At 39.4% G+C, this 19,395-nt stretch overlaps 1 protein-coding gene across 2 annotated transcripts in view; it reads left to right on the top strand.

Annotated features, from left to right (window-relative positions):
- The window catches only part of vdra (vitamin D receptor a), a 62,415-nt gene that overhangs the window by 28,679 nt on the left and 14,341 nt on the right, over positions 1 to 19,395 (top strand). For both annotated transcript variants that reach the window (XM_037541072.1, XM_017711450.2), the window contains 2 exons: positions 9,977 to 10,124; positions 18,257 to 18,387. In XM_037541072.1, coding sequence (XP_037396969.1) covers positions 9,979 to 10,124; positions 18,257 to 18,387 — 277 coding nt within the window. In that variant the 5' untranslated portion in view covers positions 9,977 to 9,978. The remainder of the gene's footprint in view (positions 1 to 9,976; positions 10,125 to 18,256; positions 18,388 to 19,395) is intronic.

The following is a 19,395-nucleotide window of genomic DNA, read 5'->3' as shown; positions in this document are numbered from 1 at the left end:
AAGCATCTAAGTAGACTTGAATGCGGTTTAATCAGTCTCAGTGTGCTACATGAAAAGCAACAACCTTTAGGTATAAAAGGTATTCCTAATATTATAATTTCACTCCATGTGACACTACACCTCAAAGCACAATGAGTCTCAAAATGCATGTTTATAAGTACTTTGATTAATCAAACAATAAGAAAAGTGCTCTGTGCAAAATTCAGAAGTTGGTATCACATGAATAATTTTGCTAGATTATCTCAATGTAAGTTTGGTGATCTTTATCTGAGTACTGCTCTGTCACGCAGCTGCTTTAGGTGGGGGTGTAAATTTTTTGCAATTAAACCGCTGAATCAGAGAAGAGACTCCTCCACACACCATTACAGCACAAGAGCTGCTCTGCAACTACTGCACCAACGATATTATCAGATTTAGATAAATGACTGTTGTCTGTGAAGTTTAGAGCACTATCAGAAGTGAGAGGGAGTGATTTGTCATTTAGCTACAGTTTGTACCTCACACACACACACAGGTGGAAAAAATAGGATTGCTCTTCATTTTGATGAACATAAGTTTCAGTTCACACACATCTTTGTTTATTATTATTGTTTTCACGGGAGATTTTGAGGAGGAGTGTCCGAGTACTCATTCGGAAATATCAACAAGCACTCAAAGCCTATAAAATCTTGTTCAGTCCAGCCCTACAATTTTTGTCAGTGTTTTTCCAAAAGCTTTGTTTACAAGAAGCTGCAGTAATATTGACTAAATAAATGATGGTATGTGTGTGTGTGTGTGTGTGTGTGTGTGTGTGTGTGTGTGTGTGTGTGTGTGTGCACGTGTACATGTGGTTCACTGTGCTGGTCAGAGCACCAGAAGGTATAGACTTTCCTTATTTGTGATCACAAAAGCAGCAGCTCAGGCAGTAGTCATATGAAGGTGCATGTGTGAGGCTGTCAAATTAACTGTGAAAAAGGAACAATGTTCACTAACATGCCCCGTATTACATACATCAGACCAACGTCATTCACTTCGTTTTTGACTGCTCTAGAACACAAAGCAGTGTTGGAGACTCTTATCACATCAAGTTGCAGACTCTTATCATTTTTCCTGAATTAGTGATGCGCAGAAGGAGCTGTAATACAAAACCAAATTTTTAGAACACAAGTTTTCCACATGCTTTAAATAAACATATAAACATGTATTACACTCTCAGCTTTGAATAGAGCAGAGAATATTCATAATGCCAATATAGCAATCACTGTGTTAATATGTAAAGATATTATGAGAAACATCTGATTGGCTTGTACTTTGTGTTTTGGCCATTCATTAAACGCTGGCTGAGGGGACTGTGCTGGTTTCAGGAACAGAAATGTGGGGTTTGTTTTTGTCTCTTGGTTCTATTTAGATCCTTAAATTTTCAGTTTTTGTTTGTGCTCTTCAATCTTGTAATCTTCATCTGAGAAGCATGACCGTGTGTTGAAATGGCTCGAGTGTGGGAGGGAGGAAAGAATCCATTTCTGTGATTGAATTGATGGTCTTTATCATTACTGCATTTGTATAATGATGAAATGAACGGTCTTTAAAAACATGCTTTCTTTAGCCTGGGAAGCAGAAGCATAGAGTACTTCACAAAGACTTCTGTCTCATGATCATTTCCCCCAGTTTTACCACATAATAACATGTAGCATAGTAACATTAAAATGTAACTGGAGACAGTTATGAAGGAAAAGAATGGAGGCTGACATCTTGGCCTTGGATATGGTCCTAATATGAACTTTTCAACAGATGTTTTGAGACTTGGGTTTCATGTGACTGAACTCAGGGAAGTCACATGGAAAAGAGCACTAGAAGAATCAAAACAGCCATGTTTATCCTTATATTTGCTATTATTATTTATATGTCGACACTTTGATTGTGCAGTTTCAAAGCATCCAGTGGCCCAGAATGCATTGTTACTTTTGAATCATCTTTAATGAATTTTAGTTGAGTTAGTTTTACCTGGGGAAGAAGTGTAATGTAAATGGTAACTGATGAGATCTGTGATTTTAATCTGGTATTGATCTGCAGTCTGTTGGTTTTATTTACAGCCTGACAGTACAAATTGTGGAGTGATTTTAATCCAGCATGAATCTACACTGTGCAAAGTTTGTACAGTCTGACAGCAAAAGTTTTGTAGTGATTTTTATTCTAGTATGAATCTGCAGGTTCTGTAGTTTTTACCGTCTGGCTGTAGTAATGGTGATGTGAATTTAATCTAATATGACTTTACAATCTGTATAGTTTTAAGGCCTCGCCATAATAATTTTAGAGTGGTTGAATGATTTTAATCCAGTCAGAATCTGTGGTCTGCTTAGTTTTTACAGCCTCACATTAAGAACGATTTGGGCGATTTTAATTCGGTCTGAATCTATAGTCTTCTTCGTTTTTATAGCCTCAAAGTAAGAATGATTGATGTTTAATCCAGTCAGAATCTATAGTTTGCATAGTTTTTACAGTTTAATTGTAGAATGGATGGTCAGTACTCACTATTAAGACATTCCTGTGTGACATTTTCTTACTGTTATTGATTATTATTGAGAGCTTGTCAAGTAACGCAGATGTGATGTCTTTGGTAGTTTGGTATGACATAGTTACATAGACGCTTTATTGTATATGATCAAGCCAGTCAGATCCCATCCTTACAAATTAAATTATACAACATCTTTGGAAACACTAAACCAGCCTGAATAATGATTATGCTAATGCTAGGAGCACATGGTGTACAACCTACCTGTCAGCCCAGACCCCCCCCCAGTACACAGAAGGAAATCTGATCTCAGATCAGCACTTTTGGTCCGGTGGTACTTTGTGAATGCGACTCAAGGTTTGCTTTTGTGCGCTTCCTTTCTTTTTTCCACCCTTATTATCGAGTTACTATGATAAAAGGTGCTTAGAGGCACAGTGTAGGAGTCCTCACACAATATGGCACTTTCCTGAAGGCCTTTTTGCTTTGTTCAGTAATTTTTTGCTACAGAAGCGTCTGGTGCGTCATCTGCTTAGCATTCAAAATATTTCACTGTAGACATAATATCTGTCCTATCGCTGTGGGTTATGTAGGTAAACGTGGCATGCTGTGAAGTGGAAAGAACAGCAGAATGCTTTCAAATGAATCCGGTCACATAAGCCTCTAAATTGTTTAAAAACTCCAACAATGCTGGAGCCTAATATAGGTCTACACACAATAGTGCCTAACATGTCACTACTATGTTGGTGTCATTGCTTTGCGGAGAGTGATTCACCCTCTATATATAATTTCATCAATTGTGGTCCTATGGTGGTCCCTATCCATTGAGGGATGGGGTAGAAGGGCTTTTAAGTTGTGCAGCAGCAGATAAAGTGGCAGCAAGTACCTAATCTGCTTAATCTATGCTTCTTAAGGAAGATGCTGATCTTTTGGTGTCCTGATGAGTTTGAGGGTGTGGGAGTTGTGGTTATAAGCTTGCTGAGTGGGTCTCCTGTCTGTTTCTCATGTGATCTCTAGTTATTCAGTTAATGTGACTCCACTTGGTCCTTTACATTTACAGTACCCTTCACAAATATTGGTACCCATAGTAAACATGAGCAAAACAGGCTGTAAAAAACATTCTTTATTGCTAATGCTTTTGATATTTCATTCAAAGTATTAACAAAAATGTACCTTTTATTTGAAGGTGTATGGTGAATAAATTAAAAACTAGGTCTTTATAATAAATATAATACATTTTTTCACAAATCTGTGTGTGCCGCAGTCATTGGCTCCTCTTTATTTAATACTTTGTTGAGCCTCCCTTTGCAAAAATAATAGCTCTCAGTCTTCTCCTTAGGGCTGGGTCATAAAACGATAACAATAATTATCATGATATAACTTTTCCTCGATAGAGCGATAAAAAAGGTTCAATATACGTTCGATATAATACGCCATTCTAACACTTCCATGTTCTAGCGAAAGCCCTGGTGGCATTCGAGAGTCTTCTCCTTTCTGCTGCAAGGAAATCGACACTACTAGTCTGTCACCAGGTGAGGGACCCCCCTCTATATGAATAGAGAGGGAGGGGATGATGAGTAAAAAATGGGTCGAAAAATTTTGCAACGTCTGAAACGTGGAGTTATATATTCCCTGTTTGAGTGGAGCGACCAAGTGTGAGTGACTAGATCAGTAGTGTTACTGTACTGTCCTACAGCAAACTTGCCTCTTTCTGTACATCCTAACGAGCTTAAGCAGCGTTAAATCACATCTGCTCCTCACAACTCCAACGCTGTGTTACAGCGCTTAGTCATATTTAAGTATCAGTGCATTTACAAGCAACGAAATTGAAAGAAAGTGATACTTTTTTTTTGATCCCACAACCGGGGAAATTCCACCTCCGCATTTAACCCATCCGTGAAGTGAAGCACCACATACACACTAGTGAACACACACACTAGGGGGCAGTGAGCACACTTGCCCGGAGCGGTGGGCAGCCCTATCCACGGCGCCCGGGGAGCAGTTGGGGGTTAGGTGTCTTGCTCAAGGACACCTCAGTCATGGACTGTCGGCACTGGGGATTGAACCAGCAACCTTCCGGTCACAGGGCCAGATCCCTAACCTCCAGCCCACGACTGCCCCAAAGAAAGAAGTGGGTTCGTGTCAATTACAGCCCTGATTTAAACGAAAGTAAACTGAGGAAGCTGTGAGGCATTGGAGAGTGGGAGAGAGAGCGATCATTCCAGGCTAGCTGGTTTTAGCAGTTTGCTAACTTGAAGCAGTGCTCCGTCACTCGGACAGCATGGTGAAATGATACTGTAGATCAAACACGACACAAAAGCACTGATTTCAGTTGAAACATACCTGTGGTGTGAGAGATTTACAGTGCAGTTAATACTTTTACAAAGCAAGCGTCAGATGTATTGCAGCTCACCCCTCAAACTACTACAATAGAATAGAGAAACCCGGTCGTCTGCTAGCTGGTGTTTGAATACTGTCATATGATCTGACATTGAGGACTGATGGCAGTAATGCGGTGTGATCCATCACTGACCTACCGAGCCAGCTAATATTTGCTGTTCGTGCTAAAAGCCGACACGGTTGAGAAACTAAACAGTTTAGCACTGTTGTTATCGACTCGTTTAGCATTTGTAACTGGGGGTGGCCATAGCAAAACCTTAATTCTGTGGCAAGTGAACCATTTTTTGTGATGATTTTGAGGTGTGCTTTGGGTCATTGTCCTGCTGGACGATTCAAAATGTGGTCTAGTTTAAGCTTCCTAGCTGAGGCAGTCAGGTATTCATTTAATATCTGCTGGTACTTGATGGAGTCTGTGATACCATGTATCCAAATAGACTGTCCAGGGCCTTTTGGGGATGAGGTACTCTTCTGTTGACAAAAGCTCATTTTTTGGTCTCATATGACCATAAAACACCCCCCCCCACACACACACACACACAAACAATGTGTGGTTATATAGGTGCTGTTCGTGGTTCGGGAGACATTCTGACGTCATAGGTGCACTTGCCTAATATTTTGAATGAAAGATGAAAAGGATAATTAAAAATATTTTACAGCTCATTTTGCTCGTGATTACCGGGAGTGCCAGTATTTGTGGAGGGCACTCTAGTTACATGGAGAACTAAGGAGGACCCAAAAACAGACTGACCATGACAATTAGTGGCAGATAATTGGTAACTTGGTGGCCAATATGACCTTTCTGAGAATACCAGGGAAATTATAAGTATTTCTAAAACACTGAGAAAATTTATCGTTCATTATAAAGAGATTCAGACTGAGCTCCCATGTGATGTAGTTATTTAACGTTTCTTCCTATTGTTTGGAGTTTGTGAGTTCAGCCCTGCATAATAGAGTGCAGAAATGATCTGGTTATGTGGACGTAGTGAACATTTATGTGAAATATTGAATTTGAAATGACTTAAAATGTAGCATTTTTTTAAAGATAGCAGAGCTGTTTCATTTTGTAGGTTTTACCTTATCAAACATCATAAAAACAGTATTATGTTGTGCATCATGTGCCATGAAAATGTCATGTATTGTGATTTATTGTCCTCTCCTATTCTAAATGTAGTAGTTCAGGAAGCTGTGGTGTCCCCTGCCATGCACTAAAACGTGACATACCACATGCCACCAGCTATGCAACACTCTCATAATGTGATAAATGTAACATCATTTTGAAAAAAGGAGAACAAGAAAGACTCTTTAACTGCATGCCGGTATAGGCAATTACTTAAGCTATCAAAATCATCTATAAAACTACTAGAGAACATTTATTAGCGATGTCCAGATTTGTATGTTGCCTGTTGTAAATACTGACTAATGAGCTGTCTGTCTTCAATGCGTTTGAAATACATTCCTTTTATTAATGTAATTTACTGATGCTGATGAAGCAAGCAGGGGAGTCATAAAAGCTCACATACTGTGTAGCAGAGAAAATAAAATCTTGGGAATTTCCTGAATGTATAGAAAAAAAAAGGTCTGAAAACTGTGTTTCCTGAAGAAAATACAAAGTGATTGAGCAGCTTAAGCAGTTGCCAAACGAATACCCTGACATTTTAGGTAGTTGCTGAAGTGTTGATAACTATTTGTTATGGTGTCCCAGTTGGTTGTTAGGTGGTTGTTACGGTGTCCCAAGTGGTTGCTAGGTGGCTGCTATGGTATGCCAGATGGTTTCTAGGGGTTTGCTACATTGTTTCCATGGTTCCCCACATGGTTAATACGGTGTTGCTAATGGATGAACAAACTTTTTGTCAGATCTGAATTAAGAGTGTAGCTTTATTTTCTCCTGTCTCACAAAGATGAAAGCTTTAAGGACTGTCTGATGGGGACAGTTGTGTGGTCACTTATTTTACAGTATTTTTCACTTATTTTCCTGTGACTACCCTTCTTTATGCATGAAGGATTAATAGCTTGTATTTCCTGGCCATTTCTTTTTATTTTATTTTACATTTTGCTTGTGCTGGTACTTTCTGAAGTTGCATTAAAATAGACAGGAATCCTGAGGCTTTTTATTTGGATTGAATTTACACCACAAGTTAAAAAGGAAAGAAAACTCTTCCTGTAAGTCTGATTGAAAAAAAAAATTGAAGCTTTCTGAAATGATGTTTCAGTAAACAGAGGCTCAGTCTGGTCTTAACCAGATGAGTGTGTAGGCACATGAAGTGTGTGTGTGTGTGTGTGTGTGTGTGTGTGTGTGTGTGTGTGTGTGTGTGTGTGTGTCTCTCTTTCTGTCTCTCTTTCTGTCTCTCTTTCTGTCTCTCTCTCTGTCTCTCTCTCTGTCTCTCTGTCTGTCTCTCTGTCCGTCTCTCTCTGTGTAAGCGTATGCATACATGAGTGTGTTCCAGCAGCTAACGCAAGCTTAGCTCTGTGAGCTGCGCTGACCCCTTGTGTGGAAAACAACCTGATTGCTTCCAGGAAGCTCACGCCTCCCCGGCACAGCACCTTCCATTACTGCAGCTGTAGCTATTGCTCTCAGCGTCACTATTCATGGATACCAGGCCCATAGCGGCTGCTTACCGCTACTTTCCAGATTTCTCTATTACTCACTCCTGCTCTGTTTCAGTATCTCTTTTGCGCCATCGCATTTCTCTCGTGTACATCCAAAGCACATGTGACTGACCTATTAGCTGCCGTTACATTATTCACCGCTGTGCCAGAGAGTGGGCCCTGAGCAGAGCTGGAGCAGACCGCCTGTATTAATTATTCCTACGGATGGTGGCTGTTTTTCTGATGGCCTGGACGCGCACAAGTGATAGGCAGCATGCATACGCAAAAATGGTAATTGTGCATGGACAAAACACACACACACGGTATCCATGGTATTGCATATTAAAAGTGCAAATTTCTGTGTGGAAGTTGTTTTATAAATGCGCTCATGGTGCTTTTACAGCTGTGGTTTATGATAATTAGGATGGGACTAGTCAGCCAACAATAGAATAGAACAGATGACGTGGAATGAAGTAGTGAGCAAAGAAACAGAGCAGAACAGAATGGAATTGAATAATAATAATAATAAAAAAATGGGTTAGAACAGAATTTGATCGGAGTGTAATGGAATAAAATGTAATGGAGTGGAATAGAACGGAATATAACAAAAGAAACTGGAATGGAGTTGAGAAAAATGGAAGAGAGCAGAATATAATGGAATGGTGTTGAGTGGAATGATTAAAAGAGATTGGAATGAAATTAAATAAAATGGAGTAGAGTATAATGGAGTAGGGCGAAGTAAAATGGAACGGAGTAGAGTAGAATAGGACAGAATCAAGTAGGTTAGTTTGGAATGGAATAATACAGAATGGAATGGAATAGAGTGAAGTGGAACAGAATATGACGAAATGGAATTCAAAATGACAGAATGGAAGGAATGTTGTTAAGCGGAATGGAGGTGAACAGATTGGAATGGAATTAAATAAACTGGAGTACAATATAATGAATTAGAGCAGGGAGAAGAAAAATGGAATGGACTAGAGTAGAATAGGATGTAACAGAGTTGAGTACATGAGATTAGAATAGAATGAAATCGAACAGAGTGGTGTGGAATAGAATATGACGGAATAGAATAGAAGACAGTGGAATACAACATGATGGAATGGAATGAATGGAATAGAAGAGTGGAAAGAAATTGAATGTGGAACAGAGTGGAGTAGAATGGAATATGACAAAATAAAATGAAATAATTAAGCAACAGAGCACGAGAGGGAGTGTGTCATCAACAGTTAAATAAAGTAAGAAATGAATAAACTGGGCCGTGAACGTGTCATTTAATATGTTTTAATGTTCGTGGTTCCTTCCGCCAAATTATAGATGCTTAACAAGCAGCTTGTTGCTACGTCAGAGTAACGAGCTCCACCCACTCGCTGCTCAGCCGGCAGTTCGTTCTCCAGCTCCTCACAGACCAACTGATAGTTTGGGAATTTACTGTCGTCTCATCTTCAGAGTCTGACCAAATCGGCTGTCAGTCAAGTGTGATCTTCAAAGTATCAATTTTCTGTCTGTGCGCAAAATAAGAAGCAAAAACTTTCAAATAGCTTGACCGTCTACTATCAAAGTTGTTGCTTAGCAACGGCGTCTCAGCGGAGTAATAGAGTGTTGATGTTCTGACGAAATAACAGCACCGTTAAAACCCCTCTCAACCAATCAGCTTGCCTGGCTGGAACTAACTGTTGTATAAACTGAAATACAAAATGACAGAATGGAACGAAATGAATGGAGCGGAAGATAATATAGTCGAGTTAAGTTGAATAAATTAAAATACAATACAGAGTGGGCCCCCCACTCTATGCCCCTTTACACCCCCTCATCATCAGCTGAACCTTTGAACAGTAATACAGTAACTCTCATCCTTCCTCTCCTTCATTTGTTTTTTGTGTTAATCCTCCTCCCATTTCCACTTCCTCGTGGGTCTTCCGACTGTACGTGACCCCTTTTCCCAAGTGCCTTTTCGATCTTAAGGGTGCATTTGCACAGAAACCGTTTGGAGCCATGTCCATTGTTCTCCAAATAATGTGATCATGTATCCGTGTGTCTCTGTGGGATCTTTATTGGAATGGCAGAAAGTCAATGCATTTTCATGGAGGTTTCTGCCTGCAAATTGATTGATTATTAGCCATGTTTCATCAATTCAGTCTAAACAAATCAACCAAAGAATGAAAAGGTTAGCAGCATCTCATGTCGAGCGATATCTGATTTTTGTCAGGAGAATAACAAGCCTGCTCTTTAGCACTCTTTAGGTTTTTTCTGTCTTTGTGGTACCTTGGTAGATTTGTATCATTTGTTTGTAGAGTGGCAAGTGCTCACTTTTGCAAGCTTCTGCATTTGTTTCCTGTTCATGTCTGACCGCACTGAATTTAGCTTTATCAACAAATCAGTTGAATTAAAGTTACGTTGTGCTCATCTCTCTCTCTCTCTCTCTCTCTCTCTCTCTCTCTCTCTCTCTCTCTCTCTCTCTCTCTTTTCTTTTTCTTTTTCTTTTTTTTCTCCCCTCCCTCACAGTAATGGAAGCCATGGCAGTGAGCACATCTGCACAGGGTCCAGATGAGTTTGACCGGAATGCTCCCCGGATCTGTGGCGTCTGTGGGGACAAGGCCACCGGATTTCACTTCAATGCCATGACCTGCGAGGGCTGCAAGGGCTTCTTCAGGTAAAACAAATAAAACTCAATTATTGTTTACCACACTTACAATACTGTGGTATTATGTTATCATAATATGGACAATGTTAAAGTTTTGGGCTCTGCTTCATAAATTGAGCAGCTCCTGAGTGGTTCGTTCTGTAAAAGTATACCTCCGTTTGCACTGCAGTAGAGCGGTCACTATCAGAAATATTTTCAATTGGGAAATCTGTGTTCTTTTGTCTTTATTTAATCAAGTAGTCAGAGTTTTTAAAAGTAATGACAAACAACAAAAACATAACTAAACAATAACTAACTCTGCAAAGTCTTTCAAATATTCCAAAATGCTTTACTGGAGAAAGATAAACTGGGCCTTTAAAAAGATTTTTGCTTGAAAAAATACACACTAGCACTCATAAGCTTGTAATCAGTTGCTATATTAACTATTTTTGTTATTTTTTATGCAGTTACAAATTTTACATGGTGGATTTAAATATTACAAACCAAATGATTTTTAATTTATTACACAGTAAACTGTAAGTATCTATATGCATCAATATTTGTCATTATCTTCCTTGAGATTTGATCTCCTATTCTGAAACTTGATGAATTCTGGATGTTAATTTTGTTGTAACTAAATGTTCAGTGTTCTACAGCATTTTCAGCTATAGTGGAATCTTCTACAGCTCTGTTCATTGTTCTGTACACATCTAAAAATTTTCCTAATTTTTCTTCACAGGCTTCCTAGTGTTCTACTTAACCTATGAAGTTGCACAAGGCTCGCATATTGAAATCACTCTATACACTTGTCTTCATGCAGATCGGCTTTATATTGTTGAAAACCGCGATTTCACACCTTTGAACAGTGATTCCAAATCTTTAAAGGGCAGTGAAATGCAAGTTTATTTGATGCTTAAGTTTAATTGATTACTTGTGACAGCCTTACATTCCAGGTTGAAATCCAGCTGTGTCATGTGCCTTCCATGACAGGGTCCCCCTCTCCATGCTTGATCATATACTCTTACAGGCTAGTGGTTACTCAGTCATGTGGTCTGCACCACATTTAGGCTCTCAAATCCAAACAATTCAGTGCATATTTTTAAAAAGGCAGAGTTTCTGAAATTTGCACCAGATTGAATGCTCAACAGGAGAAGCAATCTCTGCAGCTTGTTAGGAGTGTCTCTTGTTTTGTAGCAGTACTGAGAGTGTGCCAGCACTTACATAATGCACACTGGACAGCAAGCCATGCACTTATGAATATCATCGTTGTCCTTAGACAACCTCCCAAACTACAGGACAGGAAAAAAACTGTAATGTTTAGTGTGTTTTGAGTTAATTTTTAACATTCAGAGTTTTTAGGAGATGCAAAATGGGGTATGTGATTTCACTTGTTGATTAAAAAATTGTTGAAAGATGAGTTTTTGTAGTTTTTTGTAAGCTTTTTGTCTTTTTAAAACTATTTGAGACAAGCATTTTCAATGTGCAAGGAGTTTTTAAGATTAGTTTCCAAAACTGAAGTTCATAAAATTATTAAAAGACATAGATAGATTGGGACTTCTCTGCAAGACCACCAAAACTGTCACCTTCAGATTAGGATTTCTCAAAACCTTTTAAATCTTCATCTTTGAGATTTAAGAGAAAAAACAAGCTTCATTCTTGCTGCAGATCTGAAAAAATCACAGGTGTTTTACTCCATCCTTCCATTGAGAGAACCATATTGGTCTGAAAGGATGTGTTGCTGTTATGAAACAATAATTAGATAAAAATCTATAACAAAGAAGGTTTTGATGCTTTCAGGAAAATGGGCTCCCCATAATCCAGACCTTATCATGAATAGCAGAAATGCAACCAACGTCTAGGACTGAGCTGCAGATTTATTTGAAACTGAAAGCAAGTCTTCTGAAAAGAAAGGGAGATGTACAACCCCAATTCCAATGAAATTGGGACGTTGTGTTAAAACGTAAATGAAAACAGAATACGATGATTTGCAAATCCTTTTCAACCTATAGTCAATTGAATACACTACAAATACAAGATATTTAATGTTCAAACGGATAAACTTTATTGTTTTTTGCAAATATTCACTCATTTTGAATTTGATGCCTGCAGTACATTCCAAAGAAGTTGGGACAGGGGCAACAAAAGGAAAAGTTGAAAACTGGGAACAAAAGGAAAACTGGGAAAGTTGAGGAATGCTCAAAAAACACCTGTTTGGAACATTCCACAGGTGAACCGGTTAATTTGAAACAGGTGAGTGTCATGATTGGGTATAAAGGGAGCATCCCTGAAAGGCTCAGTCATTCACAAGCAAGGACGGGGCGAGGTTCACCACTGCGTGAACAACTGCGTGAGCAAATAGTCCAACAGTTTAAGAAGAACATTTCTCAACATGCAATTGCAAGGAATTTAGGGATTTCATCATCTAAAGTCCATAATATCATCAAAAGATTCAGAGAATCTGGAGAAATCTCTGCAAGTAAGCGGCAAGGCAGACAACCAACATTGAATGCTCGTGACCTTCGATCCCTCAGGCGGCACTACATTAAAAGCCGACATCATTCCGTAACGGATATTCCCACATGGGCTCAGGAACACTTCAGAAAACCACTGTCAGTGAACGCAGTTTGTTGCTCCATCTACAAGTGCAAGTTAAAACTCTGCCATGCAAAGCGAAAGCCACATATCAACAACACCCAGAAACGCCGCCGGCTTCTCTGGGCCTGAGCTCATCTGAGATGGACTGACGCAAAGTGGAAAAGTGTCCTGTGGTCTGACGAGTCCACATTTCAGATTGTTTTTGGAAATCATGGACGTCGTGTCCTCCGGGCCAAAGAGGAAAAGGACTGTCCAGATTGTTACCAGCGCAAAGTTCAAAAGCCAGCTTCTCTGATGGTGTGGGAGTGTGTTAGTGCCCATGGCAGGGGTAACCTGCACATCTGTGAAGGCACCATTAATGCTGAAAGGTACATACAGGTTTTGGAGCAACATCTGCTGCCATCCAAGCAACGTCTTTTTCAGGGACGTCCTGCTTATTTCAGCAAGACAATGCCAAGCCACATTCTGCACGTGTTACAACAGCGTGGCTTCGTAGTAAAAGAGTGTGGGTACTAGACTGGCCTGCCTGCAGTCCAGACCCGTCTCCCATTGAAAATGTGTGGCGCATTATGAAACATTATGAATATGACAACGGAGACCCCGGACTGTTGAGCAGCTGAAGTTGTACATCAAGCAAGAATGGGAAAGAATTCCACCTACAAAGCTTCAACAATTAGTGTCCTCAGTTCCCAAACGCTTATTGAGTGTTGTTAAAAGGAAAGGTGATGTAACACAGTGGTAAACACGCCCCTGTCCCAACTTCTTTGAAACGTGTTACAGGCATCAAATTCAAGTTTTCAAATTTCAAAGTTTATTCGTTTGAACATTAAATATCTTGTCTTTGTAGTGTATTCAGTTGAATATAGGTTGAAAAGGATTTGCAAATCATCGTATTCTGTTTTTATTTATGTTTTACACAACGTCCCAACTTCATTGGAATTGGGGTTGTAATAAAGGCAAAGTGCGGACAAACTAAATGCTAAAAATGTATTATATTTAGTTGTTGAAGCTTCTGTGTAAGTTTTGTTAAAGATATATGTTTTTCTGACACCTAAAAATGAAGAACTTGTGTGTGTATATAATGGCTCTTTTGACCTGAAGTGATGTGCATGAAGGGTGATTTCTGACTTTTGCACGGTAGCCTCAGTATGAAAGCAAAAACAGAGCATTATTGATTAACGCTTACATTACAGCACCACTTATATTTTATTCAATTCATTTTGGCTCTGCCTAAGTAGCTAGCGGCTCTTGATTGCCAATATCGTCCCTTTCGGAGTGCCTCTTTTGGACTAGCATCTGGAGTTGTGTTTACGCACAGGAAGATGGGATGGGGAGAAAAGAAGGGAGAAAGGAGGGAAGGAATGAGAAGTATGTCAGGCTGTTTCACAGACACCATGCTGCTTTCATTACGGTGTGATTTCAGCTCTTGTCTGCTGTGTGATCAGGCTTTCATCCCACGTGGGTTGCAGGGCGGCACTGATAATTGACCCAAATGTGGTCAGTAACGCTGGAAGGGGGGCTATTGACTGCTCCTCAACATAGTCACAGTGTACGCAGTCTGCTCATGATTTTTTTTTTTTTTTTTTGCAATTTTACCTTCACCTTGCATTTGTTTTTTAAATTGAATTCCAAGTATAACATTACTCAGTGTGCTAGCTTGGAATCGCCATCAGGCCGAACATTTTTTGGGTTGAATGGCATGAAAAATAAACCCAGAGACCAGTCAGATCTGCTGTGATTCAGCACTGGCCACACACACATTTAGATGTGGTGAAAAAGTGAGTCATACTTGCACCAGTTCGGCAGCGTAATGGAATAGTTAGGGTTTTTTTAGGGTTTTATTTGCAATTGGATGATAAGTCCTTGAAAAATACATTTTTGAAAAATACAATACAATTTTGTGGAGACATCAATGCTGAAATGAGGTTATTTGCAGTGGAGAACAGTTAAAATAAGTTTTTTTTTTCCTCTCATGGGTGATGAGATGGTCCATTGAGTAAACAGCCTTATTCCAGTTTAATTGCGCATTAATCCGTATTTTGGTGATGTGTTGAACAACAAATTGTCAACCAAGTGTCAATTTCTTTATCCTCCTTGAAAATGAATTACATTTCCAGACTGCAATCACTGAGGGTTTTAATTAATCTAGACACTATATATCTGCTAGACAATCACCATGAGGCACGGAACTTAAAGCAACTGAATATTAATTTTTAAGCAATTACCACTAATAGCTTTGAAGCTGTGTTGAATCTCAGAGGTGTTTTTTTTTAAAACTGGTTTTTGTGCACTGTGGTTATTACTGACATAAGCTTTGTGCCTGTTTTCCCTCGAACAAAACATTTGCTCATGTATCATTTTGTTCTATTTAGTCCCTAAAGACTTACTTGTGGTAATGGATGTTGAGAGGAAAGTGTAAAATATGCTGTCAGGAACCCTCAGGGCTTGGTGAGGCTTCTGAGAAGGCCAAATGATTTCTTGGATGTAAAAAAATGTCAGGTTTTAGTTGGAAACAAAGAGGGTCAAATTCTTGATATGCCTGATGGAAGATTATACACTTAGGTTTAGTATCTAGGTAGATATAGCCAAGCTACCTCTCCCATTGGTTAGGACTTCAGAAGCTGAAATGAAGGCCTAATTTGTCAAAATCACCAGTGATATAATTAGGAACTGACAGTGGAAGCAGCCCATTACACATTAATGCGGAAGGCCAATTTTGTGAGGGGAAAAAGTTTACTTTAGGTATTTTGGAAGTTCTAGATATGTCAGTGACAGTTGGTAGCAGTACTGTTGGTTAATTTCCACAACTTGAGTGAACTTGGAAGCAAATAGCTAAAGTAAAAAATGTAAAAATCTAGAAAACAACTTATGTCTGTAAGAATGTAAACCCAAAGCGCAATAAAGGACCACAAGCCAGGATTTAAAATTTTAAAAACTATTACATTTTCATTAAAGGCACACCCAAAAAAATGAAAATAAAATAAAATGAAACAGATAAAGCGAGTTTTAATAGACAAACAGGTTCTGAAAGTGAAACTACAAGTGAAGCAGACCTATAGCTGCAGACATTTCTCTCTGTACTTATTTGAAAAAAATGGTGTAAATCAAATGTTATCTAATGTATGGTTTCTTATTATATTAAAATCAGAACCATTTAAAAAGAATGAGTTCTAATGACTTTATAAAAGATCATTGGACAACATTAATTAATATAGGCAAAGTCATATTTGCATCTTGTCCTGTTTTCATGACCATAGATGGCTCCACCAAGGCTCCTTCTGCTCCTGGACACAACAGGGTTTTTTCACCTCAACAGCAGCCCTCGGCAGGAACACTCTAAATAGCTTTTTCCTGGAAAAATAGAAAATACTAAAACAATGGTGTACATAACAACAACCTTCAAGGGCCATCATGCGGTCACACACTGCAGAAACAACAGAAGAAATCTGACATCCCAAGCCCCTGTATAAGCAAGCCAAATGAGCAACAATGGCGAGAAAGACTCCCCAAATCACATTTCCTGGAAAAAAAACTCGCGAGCCAGGCTCAGAAAGGGACCCCATCCTCTTGTTAAAAGTGGGTGTGTCTGTATTGTTTAGTGAGTTGATTATTAAGATGATTTCACTTTGTAGGGGTGAAGATATTTATATATGAATCAATAATGACACAAGATACATGGACAGAGATCTCCGATCACTTGCCTGAGCTCTTTACTGAATGAGTTACTGTTAAATTTGTAAAACTAAAATGGTATGTTACAAACATCAAATAAAACCTGGAATGTCTTTTTTACAAGCTTCAGATGCCTGTAACCCACCATTAGCTTGGTGGTAATGTACTTCTGGAATCCCATAGTGATCCCATTATCACAGGTATTTTTGACATTTAGCGCCCGAACTGAAAGCCTAGACCTAATAATCGCAGTTTGCCACTCAAAGTATGTGAATTAAACACTAAGTATGTCTGTCTTTCACTGTGAGTGTATGTACATGCGTGTGTGTGTGTATTGAGTGAGTGAGTGCGCTGTGTAGTTAAGCTCTGGGTGTGAATGGGCACAGTATGCCAGGGAGGCAGTGTCTGTTTTCCTAAGCTCTTTCAGAGCCCATTCTACGTGACTGCACATGAAATAAATGTTTGTGTTTATGACTATTAAAAGGACAGGAGGGTGGGCTTGAGGTGGTTGCGGCTATGAGTGTGTGTGTGAGAGCAAGTGTACGCACGCGTGTGTTTTGGGGTGGCCCTGTGTGTGTGTGTGTGTGTGTGTGTGTGTGTGTGTGTTTTAGGATGGGTGTAGCTGAGTGGCTAAGCCATGTGAGCATTTCAGTCCATTTTAAATAATCTTCCTCCTTTGCCAAGCTTCACCCACCCGTTCCTTGTCACCGCGGCTCTTGGCCTCGACTGGTCCAGAGCAGAGAGAGTTTACAGAGAAAAAGGTTTCAAGTGTGGCATATATTTGGTGCATATTTGATCTGCTTGTCTGAGCTCAATTCAGACAGATCGCCTGGAAAAAGACTTTTGTATAACAGCTGTGGCAGGAGTGAAACTTACCGGAATATTTTCAGTTAAGACATATGATCTTTCATTTTAATGAAATATGTTAGTTTTTTTCTTGTTTTTTTTTTTTTTTTTATCAGCTAATTGAATTTCAGTAATTGTCACAACTCTACAATGATGTATGCATTCCATATAAGGCACTGTTTAATAAAATTGACAGTTGTGTACATTTCTATATGAATAAATAAATGTAAGAGTTATCATCATGGCAAAATTGCTCATAAGAGGGTTGCATAATTCTTAATTAAATGGGAATCACAATTGTTTGTTTAGAATTGAGAGGACTCCGTTATCAACACGAGGGAGAAAGGCCGTGAGAGTACTTTGTGCTTACAGTGGCATCCAGCTTGTGATAAAAAAAGCTTTGATCACACGTCCCTTCCGCCATCCATCACGTGATACAAGCATAAAGTTTGCTGTGTGCTGTCCATGAGGTATTTTATCAAGAAGTGCTTTATAGGCTGTGAAAATATGTTTTATTAAAGCTATAGCAAAACCTACCAAGCCATAACCAATTCCTACCACAGGAAGACAGTTAGCTTCCAAGTTTCTGAGCAAAAGCCTTTCTTAAGCATGTTTTTTCCCCCTGTTTAAGCAGGCCTCTCTGTGGTGTTACCACATTACTTGCCATCCTGAGTTGAGTTAGCTGATACTGATTAAGAGGATCAGCAGGCGACAAAGTGGGAAAGCGGTGTGGGGACACAGTGCAGCAAAGAGACGATACTACGTTTTTTCGGAAATAGGCCGAGGGCACTATTGTACGATGGTATATCGCACAAATCCCAGCACGGTTATTGTTTCATTGTCATGGTCTTGGAGTAGTTCTTGCAGAACTACTTTGGTCTGTAGAATTGACCCTGTTCTTGAACTGGATTGCACTGATTAACATCTCAAAATCATGCTTTGAGTACAATTCTTTGTACAGAAAAATAACATAACATCACTACTTTACACTATGATTATATACTGTTTTCCTTCTCTTCTGTACTGAGTTGTCTCTCTTCTCTACACAGGCGCAGTATGAAGCGCAAGGCCAGTTTCACCTGCCCCTTTAATGGCAGCTGTACCATCACCAAAGACAACCGCAGACACTGCCAGGCCTGCCGTCTCAAGCGCTGCGTTGACATAGGGATGATGAAGGAGTGTAAGTCACTGTTTTAGAGTTATCATAATTATGGTTTTCACTAAGATAAACCAGGCTGTCATTCAAGTCAACCTGAAATCAAACTGGACCTTTTTTGTATCTTGTTAGTTCATGACCTTGGTCATATTAAGCACAGTTCCTTATCTTGTATCATATAAAAGACAGAAATTCTTTTTCCTCAGTAAACCTTCAGCAAAATGTAGTGCTCAATGTGTTTCTAACCCAAAAAGCTGGTTTTTAAACTTCACTTTTTATGTGCAGAATAGCAGTTTGAGTCTTAGAATTGGTAAAAGACAATAAGTTTTCAGGCTTCTGGTTCAGATGCGTATTCATTAATTATTCAGTGGATTGACCCGTTGCAAAGGTAGAAGGTTAAAGGAACAAAGGTGTGGTGCTAGAGGCAGTTTGGTGTAAGAGTGAGTTTTTAGAACATTTCCTCAAAGCACAAACATAATCCATAGCAGGGGTCAGAGAGCAGGCAGGGAAAGTCAACGTAGGCAGATACAAAACAAAGTTCAAAAACATGCAGGCTGAGGTCAGAACCAAGATAGCCTAGAAAATACAATCCGAGGAGCTAGAAAACCAGAGGATTCTCTATATTTCTCTAGATTCTCTAGACTTTGCAAAGCTGGACTGAAAACACAGGGCATATATATATATAATTTTTTTCTAGCACAAATAGCTAATCAGCCAATCACATGGCCGCAACTCAGTGCATTTAGGCATGTAGAGGTGGTCAAGACAACTGGCTGAAGTGCAGACCGAGCATCAGAACGGGGGAAGAAAGAGGATTTAAGGGACTTTGAACGTGGCGTGGTTGTTGGTGCCAGACGGGCTGGTCTGAGTATTTCAGAAACTGCTGATCTACTGGGATTTTCACACACAACCATCTCTAGGGTTTACAGAGAACGGTCCGAAAAAAAGGAAATATCCAGTGAACGGCTGGATTATTTCTTGTGGTTGAAAATGCCTTGTTGATGTGAGAGGTCAGAGGAGAATGGGAAGACT

Source organism: Pygocentrus nattereri, chromosome 9 (assembly GCF_015220715.1).
Source record: "Pygocentrus nattereri isolate fPygNat1 chromosome 9, fPygNat1.pri, whole genome shotgun sequence".
NCBI lineage: Eukaryota > Metazoa > Chordata > Actinopteri > Characiformes > Serrasalmidae > Pygocentrus > Pygocentrus nattereri.
The sequence above is the reverse complement of the archived record's forward strand: the minus strand, read 5'-3'. Positions and strand labels throughout refer to the sequence as shown.